Consider the following 23,008-nt stretch of genomic DNA (forward strand, 5'->3'; position numbering starts at 1 on the left):
ATTATATTTTAATTGTTTGAGATTATTTTGACACATTTCTTTGATACATAGAGTTTGTTTTGTTTTTGATTAATTTAAATTTCTGGTCATGCGGTGGCCCCTTTGAGGACACAGCAGAACTGGTCGGAGCAGCTCTGGGCTTTAACTCAGCTCCTCGCCCTCCGCCCTCCGCAGGGAACAGAACCCACCTGTATGTCGACTGTTTTGATGTGACAAAAAAAACATTCTTCAACATTTTACTAAGTGATTTTTTAAATTCCACCTTTATTAAAGACAGTGTCCCCTTTCTTGTGTGGTCTTTATCTATCACGCCACAGTCGCTGCACACAAGAAAGCCCAACTTCCTTCTGGCCTCCCTGAAAAGAACCATTTTTGCCAATAGCCGAGCAGCACGGCTGTGGTCACAGGGGCAGAGACCGAAATGCAGATGTCTTTCCCTCTGGGTCTCGGGCTGCCCAGACGCTCCCCACTCTGGGCGATGGTTCCCAGACTCCGACTGTTCGGCCTGGATGCTCTCTCGCCGGCGTCTGCGTCTGAAATTGGGCTCCTCTCCTGTGGGGCCGTGAGAACCCTCCTGTGTGCTTGACCCGTCGCGTTCCAGTGACGTTACTAGTCGGTACTTTCCTTACCGTGTTGAAGCACGTGGGATCCTCAAACTCCAGACATTTTTCTCACTTTTCAGTTTTCCTGGTGGATGCTCAGGCCTCAGACGTGGCAGGAAACGCACGCTTGGCGGAGCGTGGTGTGAAGCAAAGCACTGGGCGCGAGGATGGAGCCGCGTGGCGCCGAGCTTTGCGCTTTCCCAGACTGCACCTGTGGGCGCCGTGGAGGCATCTGCCCGCAGCCTCTCCCGGGGCTGCCGTCTCCCGCAAGCCGACCTGGGCTAACCGGGGAGCACAGAGGCGTCTCTGTTTCTAAGTCAGACACCGAGAAGCGGTTTGCACAGGCCTTGCCGAAGCCACTGCTGCTGGCTGGGCCTGAGCCCTCCCGACGTTCCCAGATCCTGACGGGCATTTTCACACCATATTTTATGAGATTTTTTTCAGTTCAATCTTGTTAACATACCAACATTTCTGTGGAATTAGTTTCTTAAAGATGCCTACAGCAAAGTTCTGTCTCTGGCATGAGTTAAATAGTTTTAAAAACCTGGAGATGTCAGAGACAGGAAGTGGGCTGGGCCTGAGCTGAGGGCTGGACACAGCAGTGGCCTTGTGCGCCCGCTGCCTGCCCACCCGGGGCTCTGGGAGAGGGCACAGCCCACCTGGCAGCCTCCCTTGGAGCACTCAGCATCCGAGTTGTGGGTGGGTGATAAGAAAGTGGGACCCACTTGAGGGGGCCCCGCCCCCCAGGCAGGAGGTCCCTCCAGGTGTGCTAAGGCCCAGACGCAGATTTCCAGTCTCTAGAACTGGAAGCAGACTCGACCTGTATTCAAAGGTACGTGCCAAACATCTCAGAGACGCCGACCCGTGGCTTGTTTCTTTCCACGCCATGTGGTCTTGACATGAAGCCCTGCGGACAGCTCTGTGCACAGGAGCCTCCTGGGCGGTGGGTGGGGGCTGGGCTGCCCTGGGACGCGCTGGCTGGAGCAAACGTGAGTCCCCTCGAGCTGGTCCCCTCACCCGTCCCAGCTCGGCAGCACATTCCGTTTGCTGCCTTGGCACACCTGGGTGTCGGCATTGCTTTCTCCTAAGTGAGCACAGTTTTCTTCTCTCTGCTCCTGAGATGTGTGTGGTTTGGGGCAGGGAGGGAGGGAGGGAAACCTGAAACCCTGTCCAGGAAGTGACAGTCCTGAAGAACAGCTACCTTGTACCAAGTGGGGGGAGGGAAGACTCTCCGGCCTCCGCCCTGCCCAGCAGCACCGGGCAGCCACCTTCCCAGACAGGCTGGCCTCAAGGTGGCTAGCAGGGTCTCCGACGTGACGAAAAACAACATGTGAGAATTTATAACTTCTGTGCAAGTAAAGTTAATCTTGAGGATAAAATTTTTCCCCTTGATACTCAGACTCCTGGATTCCACCGTCCACTTCTGGACGCGTCTGGGCGTCAGGTCAGCGGTAGTGCCGCAGGTAGACGAGCTTCTGGGGGAGGAACTTCTCCCTGCAGAGGGGACATTCCATCTGTGGAAGGGGAGGGGCAGTCACAATGGCTGAGGCCCCTGGGGCTGGGCCCCCATCCCCAGCGTCACCTGCCCTGTTTGTTCTGTAACCATAATGCAGATTGTAAAAAGTTCTATTTCCTTCAACTTATGACCAAGAAAAAGCCTCTTTCCAGAAAGCCTGAATCCCATGCCACGAATGCGGTCCCCAACCAGGGGTGCCTTGCCCACCCAATACACCTGTGGCCTCAGGCACCTGGGACCTCTCTGCTGGGCATTTCACAATTGGCCAAAAGAGGTCACTGGCCGTGGCCCTCCCGGTGGCCGAGCTCTGCCACGTCTGTGTCCCGCTCACTGGGGCAGAGCTCGGGGAGCCACCAGCCACACCACAGCAGAGCTTTGGGACCGAGGGCTTCGGGCCTCGTCAGTGAGAGCCCCTGGGCAGTGGGTGCCGTTCCGTCCCCTCCTGCTGGGTTTTGCCGCCCTGTCCACGTCTGCACGGATGAGCCGCCTTGAGGGGAAACAGGACTCACCGACACACACCACGTGTGGAGAGGGGACTACACGAGTTGGAACTCGCTCCGTGACAGCACAGTGGCATCACTGAGTGTCTCGGGCAGGTGTCTGGAGGAACGAACGCCAAGCGCGTCCTGTCTCTTAAGCCCACTCCGAGAAAGGGCTCCCTCCTGCGGGCACCCAGGCAGCCCGGGCTCCTGGGAGGGTGAGCTGCTCACCCTGCTGGGCGCTTGCACCCCGGGCCAGGCGGTGAGGGGAGGCAGCGTGTGTGCTGTCGCTGCGGGCACCTGTCCTGCTGGAAACGGAGGGTCTTGCCCGGGCACGAGGCCAGGCAGGCGTGTGTAAACGTGCCAGGGATCCCAAGTGGCGTGCACTCCAGGAGGCCGGTGCTGGCTCCGTGTGCCCAGGGCCTCCGAGGGCCGCAGCTGCTCCAGCTGCTTTCAGCAGAGCCTCAGCGTGCAGATTTGGAACTTCAGCCCCAAAGACGACTTACTGGGGGCCTTTGAAAAGATGCCCACCCCCCGCCCCAGACCCAGAGGTTTCAGAGACAGGCCCCCTCTCTGCTGCAGCCAGCGGGGGTGAGCAGGGTGCGGGGCGGCGCCCACCTTGGTGGTGCACCAGGCGGTGATGCACTCCCAGCAGAAGAGGTGGCCGCAGGGCGTGGCCGTCGAGTGCCTGCGCTCCTCCAGGCACAGCGTGCACAGCGGGTTTCTGGAAACTGCTCTCTCTTCCAAGGAGCTCCTGGGGAAGAGGGCACAGAATCACGTGTGGAGAGCGCCCCACACGGTCCTCGTGGCGTGCCGGGGACGCCCAGCCCCTCACGCACCTGCGGTGGGACAGGCCACGGTGCAGCCTCCACTCCTTCCTGGCTCGCTGCCTCTGCCTGAAGCCGTACAGCTGCAGCCCCACCGACAGCGCCAGGTGCGCCAGGGACACCAGCCCCAGCAGCCTGTAGCTCGCACGTGCCCTCAGGTCCTCTCCAGGCAGGTGTCGGACCCGGAGCTGTCCAAGCAGATGGGCCCCACACCTGTCAGGTCCCTGAAGGGACTTGGCTCGGTGTCCAGTCGTCAACTCAGTCGGCACAAAGCGCTGAGCAATGGGGGGGCAAGGCCCCTCCCCCGCCCGGGGTGCCTTGCAAAGACCAAGCCAGGGACAGTGTGGGGAGTGAGGTGCCCGCCGGGCGGTTGAGTGAAGGAGGGGCCTGAGCGGGGGGGTCACCAGCACACACAGGATCTGAGCTCGAGGCTGGATGGACCGGGGAACGTGGAAGATTCGTGGGTGTCCAGGGACTGCCTCTCAGAAAAGGAACAGCAGGAAGCCTGAGCAGGGAGGAGACAGCCGCAGGCGCAGACACTGCCCACAAACTACTGCTGCAGGGACAGAAGCCCCCACTGTTGGCAAGGTTCGAGGCCCCTCAGGGGACACTGTTCCAACCTCTCCTGCAGCTAGTGACACATGTAGCTTCTGGCTACATCCCATTGGCCAGGAAATGGACACAGGTCAGCCAGACCAGCCTCGGCTGGGGGCTGGGAGCCACACATGGAGGTGACGGGTCACACTGCCAGCCCGTGTGCTATCCTGGCTGCCCCAAGAGAGGGAGACCCCCTTGTCAGGTTTGAGCCCCGTTTCGGGGCCGTGTTGCAAAAGCTCAGCAAACACCCTGACGGTTCCAAGTGCGTGACGGGCTAGCGGGTGCTTGTCGGTCTGCGTCTGCTGAGGACAGACCTGACCAGTGACTTTGTGACCACAGCCACGGTGGCCTCCTGTTTGGGGTGGGGCCCAGGGCGGCACTGGGGTGCAAGGAAGGCGGGTCCTGGGAGGCTGCTCTGAAAGGAGCTCACGCCACATGGCACATGGCAGCTCCAGTGGCACGGGATGCGGGGGGCAGGCAAGCGTGTCAGCTGCCAGCCAGGGAAGCCCACGGGGATGCTGGTGGTGACAAGGCTCACGTGGTCACCGTGAGGGTCACTGTTGAAAAATACCCCTGGACAAAAGCCCAAGACCCCGCCCTTCCTTGGCAGCTGGAAGGCTGCGGGCAGGGGCCCGGGAGCCGGGGTTGTGGCGGTGACGGGTGAGGGGCTGGGACCAGGCTGGAGTCTGCGCTCCCGCGCTGTGGGGAGAAGCTGCCTGTTCCCCACAGCGTGAAGTGGACGGTCACAGGCCAGTACTCAGGAACCTGTCTCAAGTGTGACCAACAGCCCCTCCATCAGTGAAGAGCCCATCACAGGGCCTGGCACCAGTGGCTGTGCCCCCAGCCCAAGGCCGCCCCGCAGGTGCTGGCTGCGGGAAGACAGACTCACTCCACGCTCCGGGTTTGCGGAAGCTGGATTTCCTTGGGTCTTTTAGCAAAACCAACAAAACCCAACTCTTTTCAAGTAGGGGACTTTGGTTCCAGCCTTGACGCTGAACACGAGCTCTGTGGCGTGTCGGCCAGCACCGGCCCAGAGCACCAGCTCCGCAGACACACCAAAAGCAGGCGACGGCGGCCAGGGGGGCCGGAGTGGCTGTGCCCTCAGCACTGCTACTTACGTAGCTGATCCCAGCGAGCCTCTTGGCCAGGTGGTAGAAGGCGCCATGGATGTAAAACCAGGCGACGTGGAGCCGCTGGAGGCAGGTGAGGCCCTGTCTGATGACGAAGGCGGCCCGCAGGAGCCATCTCCTCTGCTGCTCGGTCAGGGTGGCTGTGTGGCGTCGCACCCAGCGCCGCACCCCAGGTCGGCCACGCCCGCCAAGCGCCAGGCTCCCCTGTGAGGGCCACCTGCCGTCGGGGTCAGCCTGCAGCTCCTGCTCCAGGGGGAGCAGGGCCTTGTCCAGCAGGTAGGGCAGGACGGCGTGCACGGCGACCAGCACACAGCGGCGGAGCTGGGAGGGCACGTGCCTCTGGGACGGGTCCACCTGGACGATGCTGACATATTCCTCCCCGAGGGTCTGGTAGCCTGAGAGGAAGAGGACAAGTGTGTGGGACCCGGAGTGCCTGACACAGGTACAGGCTCCTGGTGCCCCCACCAGCTTACCTTGGCCGGCTCCCATCAGCAGACTGTCCTGTTGCCCCTGAACGCATGTCCACAGGCTCTGGCACAACCCCCTGCCCGGCCAGTACAACTTTCCACTGCTTAACCCTGCCGTGGTCTCACTGTGACCCCTGGCACGTGACACTGCCGGCCACTCTTGCTGCCCTTGGCTCTCAGGACCCTGTGTCGCCCTCCCCACTCTGGCCCTCCCCTTTCTCCTCAGATGCTCCGCCTCTACCTACAAGCCACTGGACCCAGTCCCACGACTCTCCATCTCCCACACGGCCGACGCCACCCGGACTGACACCCTGGCCAGGCAGTGCCCACTTGACCGCGCCATCTGGATTTTGGTGAACACTCCAAACTCCCCCCTGCCAACACCGAGCTTCTACCCCCACCTGGGAAAGCATGCTTCCCCACTCCTAGCTCTGTGGATGGCGACGCTGGCCCTGCTGTTCCAAGGCCAAACCGTGGGGCACCCTGGACTCCTCTTCCTCGCACATCTCACTGCCTCCCCATGGTGGACTTCAGCGGCCTCTGGGCAGTCTCTCTGCTTCCATCTTTGTCTCCTGTGGGGTCGTCCTGGTGGCCAGCGGTCGGCCTCTCCGCTGCCCATGTCCTTGCGATGCCCCATGCCTCTCAGAGGGAAAGCCAAAGGCTCACAGAGTCCACAGGTCCCTTGGGGTCACTGAGGACACCTCCTCCCCAGGGCCTTTGCCCTGACTGCTACCGCACCTGTCTGGAAAGTGCTCGTGCCCCAGACACAGCTTTTTTCTCTAATGAGCTTATCACCTCCCAAGATGCCTTGGGTGCCACACAGTCTGTGTCCCAGCGACCAGAGTGGGCACTCCACGGCGGCTGGACACCCTCGGGTGACCTCCTTGTACACACTGGGCTGGCACTTAGGAGGTGCTCAATGACCCTCCTGGATGCTGAGCTGGAGCCCGCGACCCTGAGGGCCTCTGTGCCCACTCTTCCTTCTGAAGGATGCCAGTCAGCCTTGGCCAAAACCCTCCCCTGCTCCACCAGGGCCTTGCCACTTTGACCCACCTGTGCCACCAGCACTGAAAAATAGGTCCCAATGGCACCCTGGCCAAAGCCCTGGACCAAGGTCCCCAGGGGCACCAAAAGGATGAAAGGAGAGGCCCCTGCCTGGGGCTGAGGCCTGGCCTCCCTCTGGATGGGTCTCAGGCACACCTCCTGCTCCGGTCCAGGGACGCCCACTCTGCCTGGCAGTGTTCCCACCCTGCACTGTCTTCTGGACTTGGTGTGTGTGGTGGCCCCGCCCCCCATCTCAAGGTCCTGCTACCGGCAAGCGTGGTGAGGCCAAAGTAGGCCACATCTGAGAACAGCTCAATCTCTTTCCTCCACTCCAGCCACTTCTTCGCACCTGAGAGGAGAAACGGACACCATTATTCCTGGGGAGGTGGTGGGGATCCTCTAAGGACTAGGGGCGACAATCCTTCCATGAAGCTAAGACTGCCGCAGCCACTCCAGTCTCTCCCCGGCCTCCCGTGCCATCCTGGGCTTCTCTGTCTCAGGAGGCACCACCTTGTCTCCATCTCACCTGCCTCCACCTGGGCCGAAGACAAGGCCTCCTGAGAACCTCCCACCTGCAGCCATCTCTGGCTTCAGGATTGCTCTGGGCAACTGTTCTAGAGCCTACAGGGCGACATGGAACACATCCAGGGTAGTGACTAAGACCACAGCTAGACCAACTGTCGAGCATCAAATTTCAGGTCTCCAACTTCTGGTTGTGAGATCTCTCTGGAACCTCTCGGGAACTCAATTTGCCTATCTGTGAGCACGTCCTAGCCGTGTTTGAGGATTACACGACTTATTTAATATTTGTAAAGCACTGAGAACGGTGCCTGGTACTGAGTAGGAGTAAAGTGTTTTGTAAAATAAATGTACAAAAAGATTTTCTGATCGTCACGTCACTTTCCCGCTCAAAACCTGCCAAAGGCGGCCCAGCCCGGCACCCGCGGGGCTCCTCAGCAGGGTGCCTGGCCGCCGCCTGGCATTTACCCGCCGCCCGCGCCCCACCGTCGGGCTCCAAGGCCGCCGCCTCCCCACGTCCCGCTCGCCCGGAGGCGACGCCCGCTCTGACAAGCGCCCGCCCGCCCGAGAAGCGGACTCTGCCGGCGCCTGCGCGCACCGCTTCTCGTTCAGCTCACTCCCGAGAGGCGAGCCCACCCGGGCCACCTGGCTGCCGGAGCCCCAGGCCGCAGGACGGTCGCAAGGTGACCCCGGCCACCCGGCCCGCCCTCACCCGCCAGGCAGTGCAGCGCGCCGCCCGCCGCGCTCCGCAGCCCGCCGCGGTAGTACTCGTCTTTCTGCGCCGCGCGGATCACCTCCGGGGGGCTGGCGGCGGTCGCAGCCATGGCGCGAGCTGGGGCGGCGGGAGCCACACCGGACACGCCCGCGCGGCGCGGCCTGATGACGGCGCGACGTGGCCCGGCGGGCGGCGCGGGCCTTGTGCGTCACGCGCACGGGGCGGGGCCGAGTTAGAAGCGGCGCTGGGGTCGGGCAGGAGCGGCGGGGTCGGGGTGTAGGGCGAGGTGATCTTGGCTCAGTCCTTTGTGCCAAAGTGTCGGGCGGCAACGCGTGCGCGCACCTGGCTGTGCCCGGCCTGCCCGCCACCCTTAGCGGTCGCCGCACCGAGAGCCCCGCCCCCTTGCTGCGTGTCCCGCCGTGGCCGGCGGGCAGGGCCGGGCGTGCGCCCAGTCCCCCCGCAGCGTCCCGGCCGGCTCCCCGCCGCCGCCCTACGGGCCTTGCCGAGGCCGGCTCCAGCCTGTTTCCTTGGCGACTCCGCGGTTACTTCCCGCAATCTGGGACTCGCGGGGTCGCCCATTCCCTGTGGAAGGAGGGACTCGATCCCGCTTCTGGGGACACGCGTCCTGCTACCGCCTTGTGGCAGCCCTCGGGGTCGAGGTGACCGAGACTCCCCAGAGCGGGGCATGAACCCGGCCTCTCGCCAGCGCAGGGCAAAGGCCTGAGCAGGAACCGCGGGACCAGGTAGCTGCCCGTATAGACCGAGGTACGACAGTCGCGGGGCGACGGAGTACTTCCTTGGTGGCCGGGACGTTCCGGGGGGTGCGTGAGGGAGACGTGCCTTGGGCACGAAGCGATGGGGAAGTTCTGATCCGCGGTTCCGCGGCTGCCTCATACACTGAAGGCGGTTTCTAGTCTTGAGCTAGATCCTGGCCGGGGTTTATACCGACGCGCCAACGTTAAGAGGAGCCCAAATCCCCGGGAGGGGAGCGGGAGTGTAAGAAACCTCCAGGACGGGGTTGAACCTTTAGGCCAGGAAGCCGAGGTGGGAAATGACGCAAGTAAGGAAATCTCTAGAGAAAATAGCAGTAAAGATAGAACTCCCCCTGATAGCCCGCTAGGACTAGTGCTGAAATATTGGAATGACAGTGTGTGAACTAAAGGGAAAAAGAAACAACAGATGGTAAAATATCGTTGTTTCATTTGGACGCAAGCGCCCATTCTTAAACCCTCTGTGGCTTGGTCCAAATTCGGTTTTGGCGAAGACTGGGTTTGCCAACTTTCAATCGAATGTGTTAATAGCAAAAGTCGTCCCAGGAAGAGATTGACTGTGCTCTCTGTTGGAGAAGGCGACCCGTCGTTTTGTTCCCTCTTAAAGCGAGAGGCAATCCCGCTTGGGACCCCCTTTCTCCTCTACCCCCCGGCCCTGAAAACCCACGTGCTGAGGATTCTCAAAATGGCGGCCTTTGTCGGGGCCCTGGAGGGAGGAGATGGATCCTGACCCACCGCAAGGGCCCCAGCTCCCACCCCAGCCCTGTACCCTTCACTCCCCAGTGTAAGAAAAGAAATCGAACAACGTGAGAAGGACATCCAAAAGTTTCCCTTTCCTTGCTGTGGAAAAAAATCCCAGGCTTTGTACCTACTTCAGGAAGTTCCCCTTGGTGGCGGCGGAATAGGGTTTGTCAGTGCTCCCCTTGCTAGTTCCGAGGTCAGAAATTTAAAGAGCCCAAACCTCTGTGAGACCCGCGTGGGGTTGCAGAGCATTTGGGTCAGTTTCTAGGTCCCCAGATGTGCACATGGGCCAAGCTCATGTCGATCCTGAGTGTTCTGGTTTCTGGGGAGAGACGGAGATGATTAGGAGACAAGACAAGGAAAAGGCGGCCCAGGGGAAGGGGAGGCGGTAAACGTTCCTCGTGTGGGAAGGAACGACACTTTAAGAGGGAGTGTTGGGACTGGGAGAAGGAGGAAAAGATAATGGCCCTCATGGCTTTTGGGGAAGAATAGGGGGGTCAGCGGCTCTTTTGTGTTGAAGGGTCCTACCAAGAGCCCTCTATAAATTTGGAGGTGGGACCCCGAGGGGAGGGAATCACCCTCCTTGCTGCCGGCTCCTCTCCAGCGTGCCCTCCCGGCACTGTGCACCTGGCCAACAAATGTCTGTCTGTATCACGGGTAAAAGGGGAAGTTTTGACGTCCCAATCTTCAAGGAGACCCAGGTCATATACAAAGGCTGGAAAGCACAAGTAGAATTTCTTTTTGTGCCTAAAGCAGGAACAAATCTCCTGAGCCAAGACTTGATGTCAGGATTAGGGATAGGATCAGCTGTTGAGCAAAGAGCAATCCAAGTTTCCTTAGACCTTCTGTCCACGAAGGAGGAGGAAAGAATTCTCACGCACGTTTGGACAGAGGAAGGGAATGGAGGAGGGCTAGGTGTTCCCCCGGTACAGGTTAACCTCAAGACGCCGGGGAGACTGTCAGAAGGAGACAGTACCCGGTTCCCGCAGAAGGCAGGCGAGGACTACACCCTGTATGTATCCTGGTCTCCCTGGATGTCTCCCTTCCACACACCCATGTTACCCGTAAAGAAACAGATGGGTCACATGGCTTAGTTCAGGATTTAAGGGCGGTCAACCAAATTGTTCAGTGTCAGCTCCCTGTGGTCCCCAGCCTGTATACCCTTCTCAGCAAGACCCCTTATGGTCGTAACGGTTTAGGGAAGTGGATCTAAAAGATGCCTTCTGGGCCTGTCCTCTGGCTGAGGATAGCAGAGACTTGTTCACTTTAGAAGGGGAAGATCCACACACTGGGGGGAAACGGCAGTTACCATGGACTGTGCTTCCCCAGCGTTTTGCTGAGTCGCCCAACTTGTTTGGGCAAATCCGTGAACAAGTACTGGGAAAATTTGTCAGTCCCCCTCCAATCAAGCGCCTCCAGTATGTAGATGATTTGCTGGTCTCAGGGGGGCGGAAGGGAGGAGGTGGCAGAAACCACTATAAATTTACTTAATTTCCCGGGCCAACCGGGCTTACGGGTCTCGAAAGCTAAATTGCAATTTGTAGGAAGGAGGTGAAGGATCGAGGACGGGACGTTCGATCCGTGAAGGGAAGCGAAGATGAAGCCCCGAGCGAGTCTGGGAATGGTCAGTACGCCTTTACCAGCTACAGAGAGAGACTCAGGAAACTTTGGGGATCGACAGGGTAATGCAGGTTGTGGGGAGACTGCTGTGTTCTCAAAACCAAAGGGTTGTATCTGGAACTTTTAGATGAGGAGCCCGCCCCCCTCCGCTGGAGGCCAGAAGAAACCCAGCTGATAGGTGCCCTCCGCGGGCCCTGTCACAGCCCCAGTGCCAGCACTGCCCTCCCTTGGAGACCCGTCCCTCTGTTTGTGAACACCGACGAGGGAAGCCTTGGGAGTTTTATTTAGCCCAGGAACACGGAGGGCATAAACAGCCCGTGGTGTTTTTGTCTAAGCTTTTGGACCCCGTTTCTGGAGGGTGGCGGGAATGCATCCGACCAGCAGCAGCCACCGCCCTCTGGACGGAAGAAAGCGGGAAACCCAGCTTCCTGGGAGCCTGCTTGTTGGCACGCCCTGCCAGGTCGGAACCGTTCCCCACCAAGGTGGGGGGATGGCCAGCGGACTCCAGGATCTTAGCCTACGAAGCCAGCCTCCTAGACGGAGATGACCGAACTTATCGCAGATGGCTGCTGAATCCCACTGAGCTCCTGCTTGGAGGGGAGGAAATGTCCCACTGAGCACCGCTGTGTGGATTTAATAGAAAACCAAACCCGGGTCCAGCCAGACCTTAGAGAAACCCCTCCCAGAGGGGCCTTAAATTGAACGGGTCTTCCGAGCAGTAGAGGGAGGGGGGCACAGCGGGTATTCCGGGGCAGACGGAGTTCAGTTAGCCAGAGTCAGCAAGACTCCCAAGTGGGTGGTCAGCCCAGACCTGTGAACTGTATGCTCCTAACCAAGCCCTGAAATTCTTAACAAAGAAAGACGGGACCGTCTACACCGACTCTAAATATGCGTTTGGAGTAGTTCGTACCTTTGGAAAAATCTGGATGGAATGGGGGGCTAAGTAATAGTAAAGGGAAGAACTTCATACATAAAGAGTTAATAACCCAAGTTTTAGAAAGTCTAATGTTACCAGAAGAAATACCCGTAGTTCATGTTCCAGGGCATCAAACAGGGCCCCCCTCTGAACAGCGGGGAAGAACCTTAGCAGGTGAAGTAGCTGGGCGGGCTGCCTCTCCTCAGAGGTGCCAGCTTCCCTTTTAGCACCGCACCCCCTGCCCCTGTGCAGCCCCCATTTTCACCCCAGCAGAGGAAGAACAACTCAGGACAGTTGGGGCAGAGAGAAATTCAGAGGGAAGGTGGCTGTTGCCCGATGGAAGGGAAATGCTATCCAAACCGATAAGGAGAGAAATTTCAACCCAGCTCCACCAGAGTAGCCACCGGGGTCCCCAAGCAGTGTGTGACGCTATCCTCTGCATTTATGGCTGCGCAGGTATCGGCACGTCAGCCAGACGAACCCCTGTGGCATGCGTAACATGCCGGAAAACTAGCAAGCTCTGGGACAGGCGCCCCCTGCGTGCAGGAATCCTGGGTTACGGCCATTCCGAAGCATTCAAATTGACTGCCCTGAAATGCCCCAAAGTAGGCGTCTCAGATACCTTCCTGCAATTGTAGACCGGCTCACTCACTGGGTAGAAGGGATTCCTCTCCCTGGGGCGACTGCTAATAATGTAGTTGAAGTCCTGATTGAACATATTGTGCCCCGATTTGGTCCGATCGAAAATATTGATTCGGATAATGGGAGTCACTTTACCGCTAATATCATCAAAGGACTCATGCAGGTTTGGGGAATTAAATGGGAATATCATGCCCCCTGGCACCTCCTTCCTCAGGAAGGGTAGAAAGAACAAACCAGACTCTGAAAAATCACTGTCCCAAACTGGTCCTGGAAACCAGGTTCCCTGGGTTGCCTGCAGCCCTTTTAAGGACCCAGAAGGCCCCTCAAAAAGACATAGGCCTGTCCCCCTGTGACATGCTTTACGGGTTACCCCATCTAATTCAACCATGACACTCCCACCTTCAAAGCCAAAGACCAGTTTCTTAAGAACTGTATACCTGCTTTGTCTTCCACTCTGCTTTCTCTCAGGGAGAGGCGACTTCCGGTGCAAACGCCACCTCTCCAGTTTCCGGTGCAGCCACGTTGACCTGGGGACGACGTGCTGGTCGACGGCCGGAGGGAAGAAAAGCTGGAACCAGCCTGGGAGGGACCCTCCTAGTGCCACTGACGACAGACACAGCGTCCGCACAGCCGAGAAGGGCTGGACACGCCACACACGGTGAAGCAGGCCGTCTGTCCCCAGAGGAAAGATGGGTGGCCAGACCTGGGTCCATCCCCACCACCGTGACCTTCCGAGAGGCTTCGTTGGCACCATCTTTGTTTCCGTGTTGCAGTTGTCAGCAGGTCTGTTCACGGTCAGCGTTCCCAGTTCCACGGCGCCCCAAACCGTCACTTTTGATGCTTGCCGGGTTATACCCTGCGGAAGCCTGGAGAACCAAAGGCGGCTCTCCGGAGCTGACAAATACCTCTGTCCCTACCCCGGGGTCGGAGGCACGAGGGCTCTCTGGGGAGCAGGTCCCTGCGGCCACTGGCTGGATGTTCTCTGGACAACCCAGTACCAAGGCTGGACATCAGAAGGGGGTACAAATCCGAGTTTAAAACCCAAAATCCACTTCTCAAAAGGGATTCCCCCACCTAATTGCACATTACATCAATGTAACCCTGTCACTATTTCCATAAATGTCCCCACTTCTGAAGACACAACTTTAAATAGAACTTTTGGGATGGGAGCAGATATAACGGGGATGGACCCAATTGGCCAATTTTCTTTAAAAATATTGCCTCTTGCGTCAGCTGTCCCAACCCCCACTCCCTCTGCAAGACCTGGCGCCGGCTCTGTACCTGTGTCTTTCCCCAGTGACCCATCGAAGGTAACCATCGTAGAAGTCAAGGACTTAAGGTAGACAGTTGCACTAGAAACTGGGTATGAAGATGCAAACGCCTGGTTAGAATGGATCAAATGTTCTGTCCCCACCCTAAATAAGAGCGACTGTCACGCCCGTGTGACGGGGAGACCAGAGGCCCAGACGGTTCCCTCTCCACATGGATGGCCTGTGGACCCTGCGTTCGTGCACTGGGTGGCAGCCTCTTCCAGGAGACCACGGCGTGGGGAAACGAATCGTGCAAAACCCCATCGTTGCTCTTCCCTGACGTGAGAGGTCTTGCGAGCCAGCCCCCGAGGACCGTGAGGCCACCATCCTCCAGCGCCAACTTCACCCTGTTTCTCTAGACAGGAGGAGGGGGCGGCGTCTCTTGGAAACACGACAGGGTGCAATGAAAGCCTGGCCGAGAAGCAGCTACAGGATCCGTCTGCCCTCTCCGTACCCCGAGGAGGCGTCTGGCAGGATTGTAAAGACCGACTCTTTGAGGTCCTACCGGGAAGCGGAAGTGACATCTGCGCTTTGGTGCAGCTGGTCTTTTGCCCTGGCGTCCATCAGCTCCCAGTTGAGGAAAGGGGACATCGGACAAAAAGAAATAGATGCCCCCAGAGGATCTTTTGATCCCCATATTTTTATTCACGCTATTGGAGTCCCCCAAGGGGGACCCAGTGAATTCAAAGCTAGAAATCAAACAGCTGCTGGGTTTGAATCTACATTCTTCTGGTGGTCCACTGTAAATAGAAATGTAGGCTGGGTCAACTACATATACTATAATCAGCAAAGGTTTGTCAATTATACCGGGGATGCCATCAAAGGTATAGCCGAACAACTGGGACCCCCCAGTAAAATGACCTGGGAGAATGGCTTTCGATATGTCAGCAAGCAGAGGGGGGTGTGTCATGGTTGGAGGCCAGTGCTGCCCTTGTATCCTGACAACGCAGCTCCGATGACAGTCACCAAAGCTCTGCAAGGACCTACCACCCCAGCTAATGAGCTGGCTCAACACTCAGGGGCAGGTGACCCTTCACCAGCCTCCTGGCGCAGCAGTTTGGAAAATGGAGAGGGTTGATGACGTCAGTGCTGACTTCCTTAATGATCGTGTTTGGTGTCTTAATATTAGTGGGATGTTGCATTATCCCTTGTGCTGGGGGACTAGTCCAGAGATTAATAGAAACAGCCCTAACTAAACAACCTCTTCCACTGCCATATCAACACAAGTTGTTACTGCTAGAAGACCAAGAACACCAAAGTCGCCTCCTCACTGGATTTGAGGAAGCGTGAAAAGGTTGAATATAAAAGGGGGAAATTGTAGGAGATAACCTTGGCCTGTTCCTTTCTGCCAAAGTATCAGGAGGTGACAGTCTTCCTCGTACCTTACTGTGTCTGACTTGCCCACCAACTTTGAGCATTTTCCACACTAAGAGCCCCCACCCCTCTTCCTTTCTGCCTGAGCAACACGCTTAGCCAGCCGGGCGAGAGCAGGGGTGTGCAGGGGTGTGCGGTGGGAGTCCCCGCCAATGGGACGAGACAGCCCCAGGTCTGCGTCAGGGATAAGGGTGAAGACCTTCCCTGCAGCCGGCCAGCTCCCCCCGCTGCCCCCAGCGCCCTTCTAATGGGAAGTAAAGCTTGTGCCTTGCCAAGACCATCTCCTGTGTCTGTCTTTTTTTGGTGACACGGGCTCAAGGGGGCGGCAAGAGATCCCATCCTTGGTCCCGCAGGTTCCATGGGGGCCTGAGGTGCGGGAGGCGAGACCCGGGGCCTTGGGGGTAATCCCGCCATGCCTGGCTCCCACGGGAAGCGCTGGGCCGGCTGGTTCTGGGATGTGCGGGAGGAGGGCCCATGGGGGTGGGTGGCCCCCCTGCCCACCCCGTGTGGCCTGAGGCTGCGGAAGGAGCTCTGGGGACCCTGGCCTGGCATGGGCATGACGGTGAGAAGACAGCCGGCTCCCAGCGGTGACGGACGGAGAGGCCTGAGCACCTGCCGGTCCACACGCCAGGCCCCAGCGCCGCCTCCAGCCACAGGCTGCCTCGGGACGTGGAGCTGCAGTCCGGCCCCAGACGGGGCAGGAGTCTGCGGCCCATGCCCCAGCCGGGAAGGCCCCATGGCGGGCCCTGACCTGTTGGCCTGGCGGCGCCTTCTAGCAGAAGGAAGCAGGGGGGCAGGGGAGGGGATGGTCTGAGCTGCTCACCCCGGTGCGGAGGTGAGAGGCAGCTCCTTGCTTTGCCTCTGGGTGCATCTGCCGGTGCTCAGCCATGGGAGCGTCCCCGGCTGGCACAGCCCCATGACAGGGAGCCAGATCCTCTAAGAGGGGCTCCGTGGAAGGGCCTGGGGGGTCGGGCAGGCCCTCCTGGCCACCGAAGCCTCCGATGCCCGTTAGGAGCGCCAGCCCCGCCGGTGCCTCCCGGATTCGGAGGCCGCCCCCTGCGTGGGTTGGGCAGCTTGGGTGGGCCCGTCTGCGGCCGGGCAGCAGGCATCGCTGTGCGGGGACACTGAGGCGCTCACGGGTTTCTGGCCGACTCTGATAAGGCAGCTTGCAACGCGACATTCCTGCTTGGCCCCGAGCCTCTTTGGCCTGTGGGTTCACAGGTACCCAGTCTTGCTTCCGAGGAGGTGCTGTCTCCCCCTCGGGGTTCATGAGCTGGTCCCAGGGGAAGCCCTGAAGTGTGGCCGGCTCTGGGGCGCCGTCCCTCACCAGCTGGGTTTCCTGGTTGCACCGGGCCGCGTTCTCCCTGCTCTCTTCTCACCTGCACACTGGGTTAGAAACCCCAGCCTCGCAGGGGGCGGGGGGGGGGGGTGGCAAGACCAGAAACAAACCATCCAAGTGTCTGTTGTTCCCGGGGACCTGGGGCGTGGGGGCCCCAGGGTTTGAATCGTGGCTCTAGGTCTTGGCTCAGCTGTGTGACGGCGCCTCGGATCCTGTTTCCTCACTTGTTCGCAGGTCTCGGGCCACAGCCCATCCCCGGCCCCTGGGTGGCCCGTGGGGGGCGCGCCTAACAGGACGACTTGAATTCGGGGGTCGGAGCCCAGGACGGCCGGCAGGTGGCGCCGGCAGCCCGTCGGCTCTCACCGGGCGAGGTGGTGGAAGGGCGGGCGGGGGCGTGCACCCCGAGATGAGCCTGCGGCAGGACATCGCTGGCTCGGCGAAAAGCAGGGGAGACGGGCGGAGGGAACGGTGGGTCCCAGATGCAGCCTGGAGCCCCGTCTAGGCAGCGTTCTCCGTCCTGGGGTCCTGGGATGGGGTGAGGGTTCTTCCCAAGGGGGCGCATTTGGCCTCGTCGCCGCCTCGTCGCCCCGTGGCTGCCCCTTGCCGAGCCCTTGTGACTTCTCTTAAACTGTCCCTCTCGCCGCCAGGATGCAGGGTGGGCAGGCAGAGGGCTGTGACTGCAGGGAAAGCAGCTGCAGATGTCAGGCAGCAGCGGTGACAGGGTCCAGCCCGGTCCTGGGGCGCAGACAGACACCTGCTGGGCTCCAGGAGGGGTCACCCCATCATTGTGCCGGGTGCCGGTCCCTTCTGTTGAAGCTGCTGCATGCGGTGACACTGCACAGGGCACCTGGCTGGCTGTGACAGCAGCCGCTGAGCCACCACTTGCCCTTCCCCGTTCCCGGGGCTCTCAGCCCGGTTCCACCATCGCTCCGCGGAGCCTCCGCCTTCCGGTCTGTGCCACAGGAATAACGGTAATAATTAATTAGCTGCTGTTTAGTAAGACCCTGCCACGCCAGCGCCGAGCCCACGAGTCACCTGGGATCTTAACGAAAGCAGATCTGGGACAGGGCCCGGGTCTGCGAGTCCCAGGCGGGGCCGGCCCGGCACGGACCCCCCACAGCAGCTCCCGCCCGTCGGATCCCTGCACCTTCTCGCCGCAGCAGCGCGGGTTACGTTGTCCTGGCCACGTCTTTCCTCCTGAGAGCTCGCTCCGGCCACTCCTGGGAACCCAGTTCCTCTGGTCGTGGCAGTGGGCGGCTGGGCAGTGGGCGGGCTGGGGAGGGAGGAGCGGGCTCTGGTCCCCGTTTTGTTTCCCCACGTCCCCCAGCCCCTGGCGCAGACTGGCAGGTGAGCTGGCCGGCCTGTCTCTGTGCTCCCCTGTGGGCCGCAGGCCTCCCCAGAGCGGAGCTCCTGTTGGGCTGATGCTGTCTGTCCTGTGTGGGACCGTGCCGGCCGCAGGAGGCCCGTCCCACAGCCTTAAGGAGAGCAGGGGACACCAGCTCGCTGGAGGTGGCAGGTCGGTGTCCCTGGGGCCTGCAGCAAGGGTGGCAGTTCTGGTTTCAGGGTGTGGCCAAGTGTCCCGTCCCTCCCCTTCTCTGCACTGTAAAAGGGCTTAGGGGCCGAGGAAGAGTCTCCGCCCAAGCGGGCTCAGGTGCAGGGACAGGACCGTTAGGGTGGGCCCCTTGGGAAGCCCCTTGCTGCAGGCCAAACCTGGAGAACAGGTTTCTCCGCTCGGGGAGTGCCGGCTGTCTGGGCCCTGGAGCTACCTTGGGGTGAGCAGCGGGCGAGGCGGGTGGCTGGCCCAGGAGAAGTGAGCCCAGGACGTGGGCGGCAGAGGCCCAGAGCCAAGCCAGGAGGGCAGGGCTGGGCCGGGCCAGCCCGGGGCAGAGGCGGGGGGTGCTGCTGGAGGGAGGCCGCCTGGGGCCTGCGCGGAAGGAGGAGGCCGTACTGGCCAGGGGCTCGCTGGGTGGAGAAGGCAGGACCAGCCGAGTGCAGGGCCTTGGTCTGGAGCTGGGCCTGCTCTGGGCGCACAGGCAGGAGGCCTGGGGCTGTGCCTGGGGCTGGACCAGTGTGTCCCTGTGCTGGCCTGGGACAGGAGGGCACGGATTCCTGGCAGGACTGTGGGTCCAATGGAGCAGAGCCAGCCTGGGGTCGGGGCTGCTGTCAGGACTTTGAGGGAGCTGGGACGGGGGACGGGAGGGGGCTTGGTCTTCGTGGCAGAGCTGAGGAACCAAAGCTCAGAGGGGCGGTGCCTGGTCCCAGGCCACACGGGGTGAATCCCAAGTATGGCCCCACAACTGTGCCCTAATTTCTTCTCCTGCTGCTGGTGGCGGGGGGGCTGGGAAATGAGGGGTTCCCACATGTGTGCGGGCGTCAACCTGGGTGGAGCTGGCTGATATCTAAGGGCTGGACACAAAGGGCCCAAGAAAGAGGAGATCTGAGAGGACTTCCTGGAGGAGGGGCCTTTGCACTGGTGGGAGGTGAGGGTGGGCTCCAGCCCAGCCTCCCATGGTGCTTCCCAAGGGCTTCCCGTGAGCTCCGTGTGGGGCGTCCAGGAGGGTGAGCACAGGACCCAGAGAGGGCCCGAGAGGGAGGCTGGGCTGGGAACGGCATCTGTTCTGGGTGTGGGCCTTGGACAGCCCCAGAGGGTCAGCCCTGTCTGGGGGGCTCCTCACGGGCTGGGCTGTGTGCAGAGGCCCTCTCCACGCAGGCCTGGGCGAAGGGGGGCCAGGGCTGCCGCCTGCACTGCAGCCTGATGGTGAGCAGGCCTCACCTTCCCTGGGCCTCACCTTCCCTGGGCCTCCGCCTCCTTGTCCGTCAAATGGGAGGACAGAGGCCCCACCTCCCGGAGATGGAGCGCCGGGGCCCAGTGTGTGGGGTGCAGGCTGCCTTCCTGGGCCTGCATGAGACTCAGGGGCTGCTGGAGGGGAGGCTGGTGGAGGCCTCCGGCCGCGGGGCCGGGGTCGCGAGCTTTCTCAGGGCACGTGTGGCTCCATGTCCTGCTCCCCAGACACGCAGGCCCCCGCGAGCCGGCGGGAGCCGCGGAGTTGGCCGTGAAGGTGCGTGAGGCGGCACGAGGCGGGCGCAGGTCTCGGCAGGTGCTGCCGGCTTCCGCGGCGTGCGGCCCTGCCAAGGCCAGCTGCTCTCTGAGTCTTGGCTCTTGGGAAGCGGCGCAGTCCTGACTCACACGGCCACCGCTGCCCACGGCCACGCTGCTGGCAACCGTGGGCACCGTCTGTCCCAGGCGTGCAGGAGACTTTAGTCGCGAGGTTGAGGCCCTGATGCTGTGGGGGCCCAGGGCCTTCCTCGCCCTAGATGTGCGTGTCAAGGCCTGCGGGCAGTGCAGGTGCGGGCCTGGGGGTGGCCGTGCGCTGCCGGGGCAACTGCCGGTGCTCACACGAGAGGACTCACAGGGCCACGGGCTCGGCACCAGGCCCCATCCACTGCCCTCGCTGCCCTCCTCCCTGGAACAGGGCCAGATAGTGCCAGACCATGCAGTCCCTGCTCTCACTCTTCTGCCCTTCAACCTTCAGGGGCTCCCTAGTACCTGGGATAAAGTTCTAGGTCTGAACCTGGCATTCGATGCCCCCATGGACGAGGAGGGCTCCCGAGAAGCTGTTCTTCGGGGCGCAGGATCCGCAGTCAGGCCGACGCTCAGGCCTTGGGAGGTGCTGTCTGGGATGCCCCAGGCTGACCCGCCTCCACGGAGACTGTCTCTCCCCAGGGCTGCCCTGTTGACCTGTTACAATATCGCCCCGACCTCCCACCCTGCTTGATAAGTCTTCGCAGGCTCGATGCGTCAGAAACACGTTTTGTAAGACGTGCAATTGTTTTCCGTTTGCCTCCTTGAAAACTTCTGGTGGATTCTCCGCTGTGCTCCGGGGCCAGAGGGCCTTCGGGCATCTTCCTGAGCAGACGGACAGACGGACGAAGGAAGGAGTGACCTCTCGGTGGCGCTGAGGGCAGGCGGGGGCGCCCTCCCCCAACAGCTGCCCCCGGGAGGGAGGTCTGGGCACGGCCGGGACAGAGGGGTCCTGCAGTCGGCCGCGGGAGCCCCAGCCCAGGGTGGCCCACAGGCCCGAGGGAGGGGGTGCAGGGCCGGCTCCTGCTGGGGCTCCCTGGGAGTCTGGGCGGAGGGCTGGGGGTCCGGGTGCAGCTTTCGGCTCTGCGGCCTTGACGAGAGGACAGCCAGGCCTGGGAGGCACCTCGGATGAGGAGGAGCTTGGAGGTGGCAGAGCTTGAGAGGTTTCCTGGCACAGGCCCTGCTGAAGGTGCCGCCCCTGGTGCCCTCCTGTCGGGGCCCCTGCAGAGGGTGCCTTGTGCCCCACCCCCCCAGCCTGTAAGAGGGAGCAGCGGGCGGCCTGTGCAGAGCTCCTGGGGTCCAGCAGCCCAGCTGGGCCCTGCCGCCACGCCCGCTGCTCGTCCCCAGGCTGGGGCATCGCAGGCCCCTAGGAGACGCCAGGCCCCTGGGCTCCCACCCTGACCCTGCTGCGCCCCCTTCTTTAACGGGGCAGCAGCTTTTGTCATTATCCCTGGGGCCTTGGATCTGGGGAGAACAAGGGAGGACAGACGTGCGAAGCCCCGAGTCTGAAGGCTGCGGACACAGGTGGGGCTGGGTCTCTGGACCCGTCCCCTGCCGGGGTCTGGACGCTGTGGACGCAGCGGGAAGCCAGGACTCCGCTCAGCCCCCGGGCGAGCCGGCCCAGGTCTGCCCCCAGCGCCGAGGCAGGGGAGGGCGGTGGGCAGAGCCCGGTGCAGGGGGCCGACGGCCTCCCTGTGGCCTTGGGGGCTGTTTCCTCGTCTGTGTGCAGGGACCGAGGGATGTCCTACTGCAGACACCTGTTCACGTGTCACTGCCGCTCCTTTCACCTCATCCCAGCTGTCCCCCTCCCTGCCTGCCGACCCCCAAGCCCCAGGCCGCAGTGGGCGGGAAATGCTCCAGCAGAGAAGCCCCCGACTCCGTCCGCCCCCACAGGGCCCCTGCCTGCCGCGCCTCCCCCGCTGCGGGCTCCCTGCCCCTCCCCTGCTTGGGGACCCTCCCCCCTGCAGTCAGCAGTGAACTTGCCTCCATCTCTCCCCTCCCCGCAGGTGGCCAGCCCCGTCTGTCCCGTCCCCGTCCCCGTCCCAGGTGCCCAGACATGCGTGTGGACGGCCTCTTCTGCACGGCAGGTGCCCCGGCAGGGCCTTGGGCTGTGCCGCGCTGTCCGCCTGCGTCCGCTTCCCTCTGCCCCCAGCGCGGCCGCTCTCCCTGGCTGGTCCCCGTGTCCTGGTCCCTTGTCCTGAGTTTCCCACTAGCGGTGAAGAGATGGTAGCCGCCCAGGAGAGAGCCCAGGGCTGGGCCTGCGGATGGGGCGCGGGGCCTTTTCTTGCTCGGGCCTGGGGGCTTCTGCTTGCTGTTGACTGAGGAGCCCTCTGGGCGGGATGCAGGGGTATCACAGACAGGCCCCTCTGGGGATTGAGGCCGCTGAGGGGGGAGGGGGCAGCCGGCGGGCACCCTACGGCTCCCCAGCCCAGACCTGGCCCCACCAGCTGTCTCTCGGGCTCTGCTGGAGGGGGTGACAACCACGGGAAGTGTGGGGACCAATCGTCCCGCTCCCCGCAGCCCCCACGGCATTAATCCCTGCAGGATTAGTCCACAGCTGTCTGCGGAAGCCGGGCTGGGTCCCCTAAGCCTGCCCCGGGCCAGGGGCCAGCAGCGTCCTCCTGCCTGGGGGGCTGCCCTGTCCCTGGAGCGCCCCTCCCTCAGAGGGCTCCCGCTCACAGGGAAGCCCCCCTGAGCCCCTGCGTACCCTCCTCCCACCCTGGTGCTGCCTGCCTGGTCGCCTGGGTGCAGGGACCCCCACTGGGCCCCCTCTAGGTTTCTGGCCATAGGCCAGGGGCTCAGCAAGTGCCGGGTTAGGGACACAGGAGGCCTGTGCTGTGTGCTGGGTGCGGCTTCGCAGGACCCCAGGGCTGGGTGGACGCTGAGCCTGCCACCTCCCTTGGGGGAGGGGAGTACTCTGCTGCACCCCGCCTTACGATGTGGAAACTGAGGCTGGGGGGAGAGGTTGCAGTTACACAGGGGCAGGTCCAGACTGAGCTCTGGCCCAGAGACCCCCACTTGCAGAGAGCCCTCCAGGGCTCAGGTGTCGAGGGCTGCGGGGACCGCGCCTGTCGGGGTGGGTTAGTGGCGGGACCACTGGCGGGTGTCCCCCATCTGCACCCCCCTTCCTGGGGCCCCTCCCGGGTGTTCAGTGTGTGTCTCTGCTTTTCTGTATCTTGCAGACTGCGTGGTGTGGTCCTGTTGCAGGTATGTCCCGTCACTGTCCCTGGTGCAGGAAGCTGTGTGCCCTTAGCGGTGCCTGAGGCCCCGGCAGTGTTTGTTCCAGGGCCTCGTGCGCAGGGGGGGGCGGTGGGGGGG

At 61.8% G+C, this 23,008-nt stretch overlaps 1 protein-coding gene and 1 long non-coding RNA gene across 2 annotated transcripts; one reads left to right on the forward strand and one right to left on the reverse strand.

The window, feature by feature from the left end:
- Window positions 1–12: 12 nt before the first annotated feature.
- On the reverse strand, window positions 13–8,018 carry PEX10 (peroxisomal biogenesis factor 10). The gene is made up of 6 exons (XM_069479258.1): window positions 7,894–8,018; window positions 6,931–7,011; window positions 5,140–5,546; window positions 3,437–3,612; window positions 3,216–3,351; window positions 13–2,116 (listed from the first exon to the last, which is right to left on the reverse strand). Exons 1-6 carry the CDS (start codon window positions 8,003–8,005, stop codon window positions 2,048–2,050), a joined length of 981 nt encoding a protein of 326 aa, XP_069335359.1. The 5' UTR covers window positions 8,006–8,018; the 3' UTR covers window positions 13–2,047.
- A 145-nt stretch (window positions 8,019–8,163) lies between these two features.
- On the forward strand, window positions 8,164–15,289 carry LOC138389095 (uncharacterized). The gene is made up of 2 exons (XR_011234489.1): window positions 8,164–8,661; window positions 13,054–15,289. It is a non-coding gene; the product is annotated as an uncharacterized lncRNA (long non-coding RNA).
- The last annotated feature ends 7,719 nt before the right edge of the window (window positions 15,290–23,008 follow it).

Source organism: Eulemur rufifrons, chromosome 8 (assembly GCF_041146395.1).
Source record: "Eulemur rufifrons isolate Redbay chromosome 8, OSU_ERuf_1, whole genome shotgun sequence".
Classification (NCBI taxonomy): domain Eukaryota; kingdom Metazoa; phylum Chordata; class Mammalia; order Primates; family Lemuridae; genus Eulemur; species Eulemur rufifrons.

What these genes read in the sequence shown, in the direction of transcription:
- PEX10 (XM_069479258.1), bottom strand. Translation starts at nt 8,005, where the DNA reads ATGGCTGCGACCGCCGCCAGCCCCCCGGAGGTGATCCGCGCGGCGCAG. An exon ending in TGGCCTCACCACGCTTGCCG is followed by an intron (nt 5,547 to 6,930) that starts GTAGCAGGACCT and finishes TCTTCCTCTCAG; the next exon opens with GCTACCAGACCCTCGGGGAG. An exon ending in CCGCCTGGTGCACCACCAAG is followed by an intron (nt 2,117 to 3,215) that starts GTGGGCGCCGCC and finishes CCCCTTCCACAG; the next exon opens with ATGGAATGTCCCCTCTGCAG.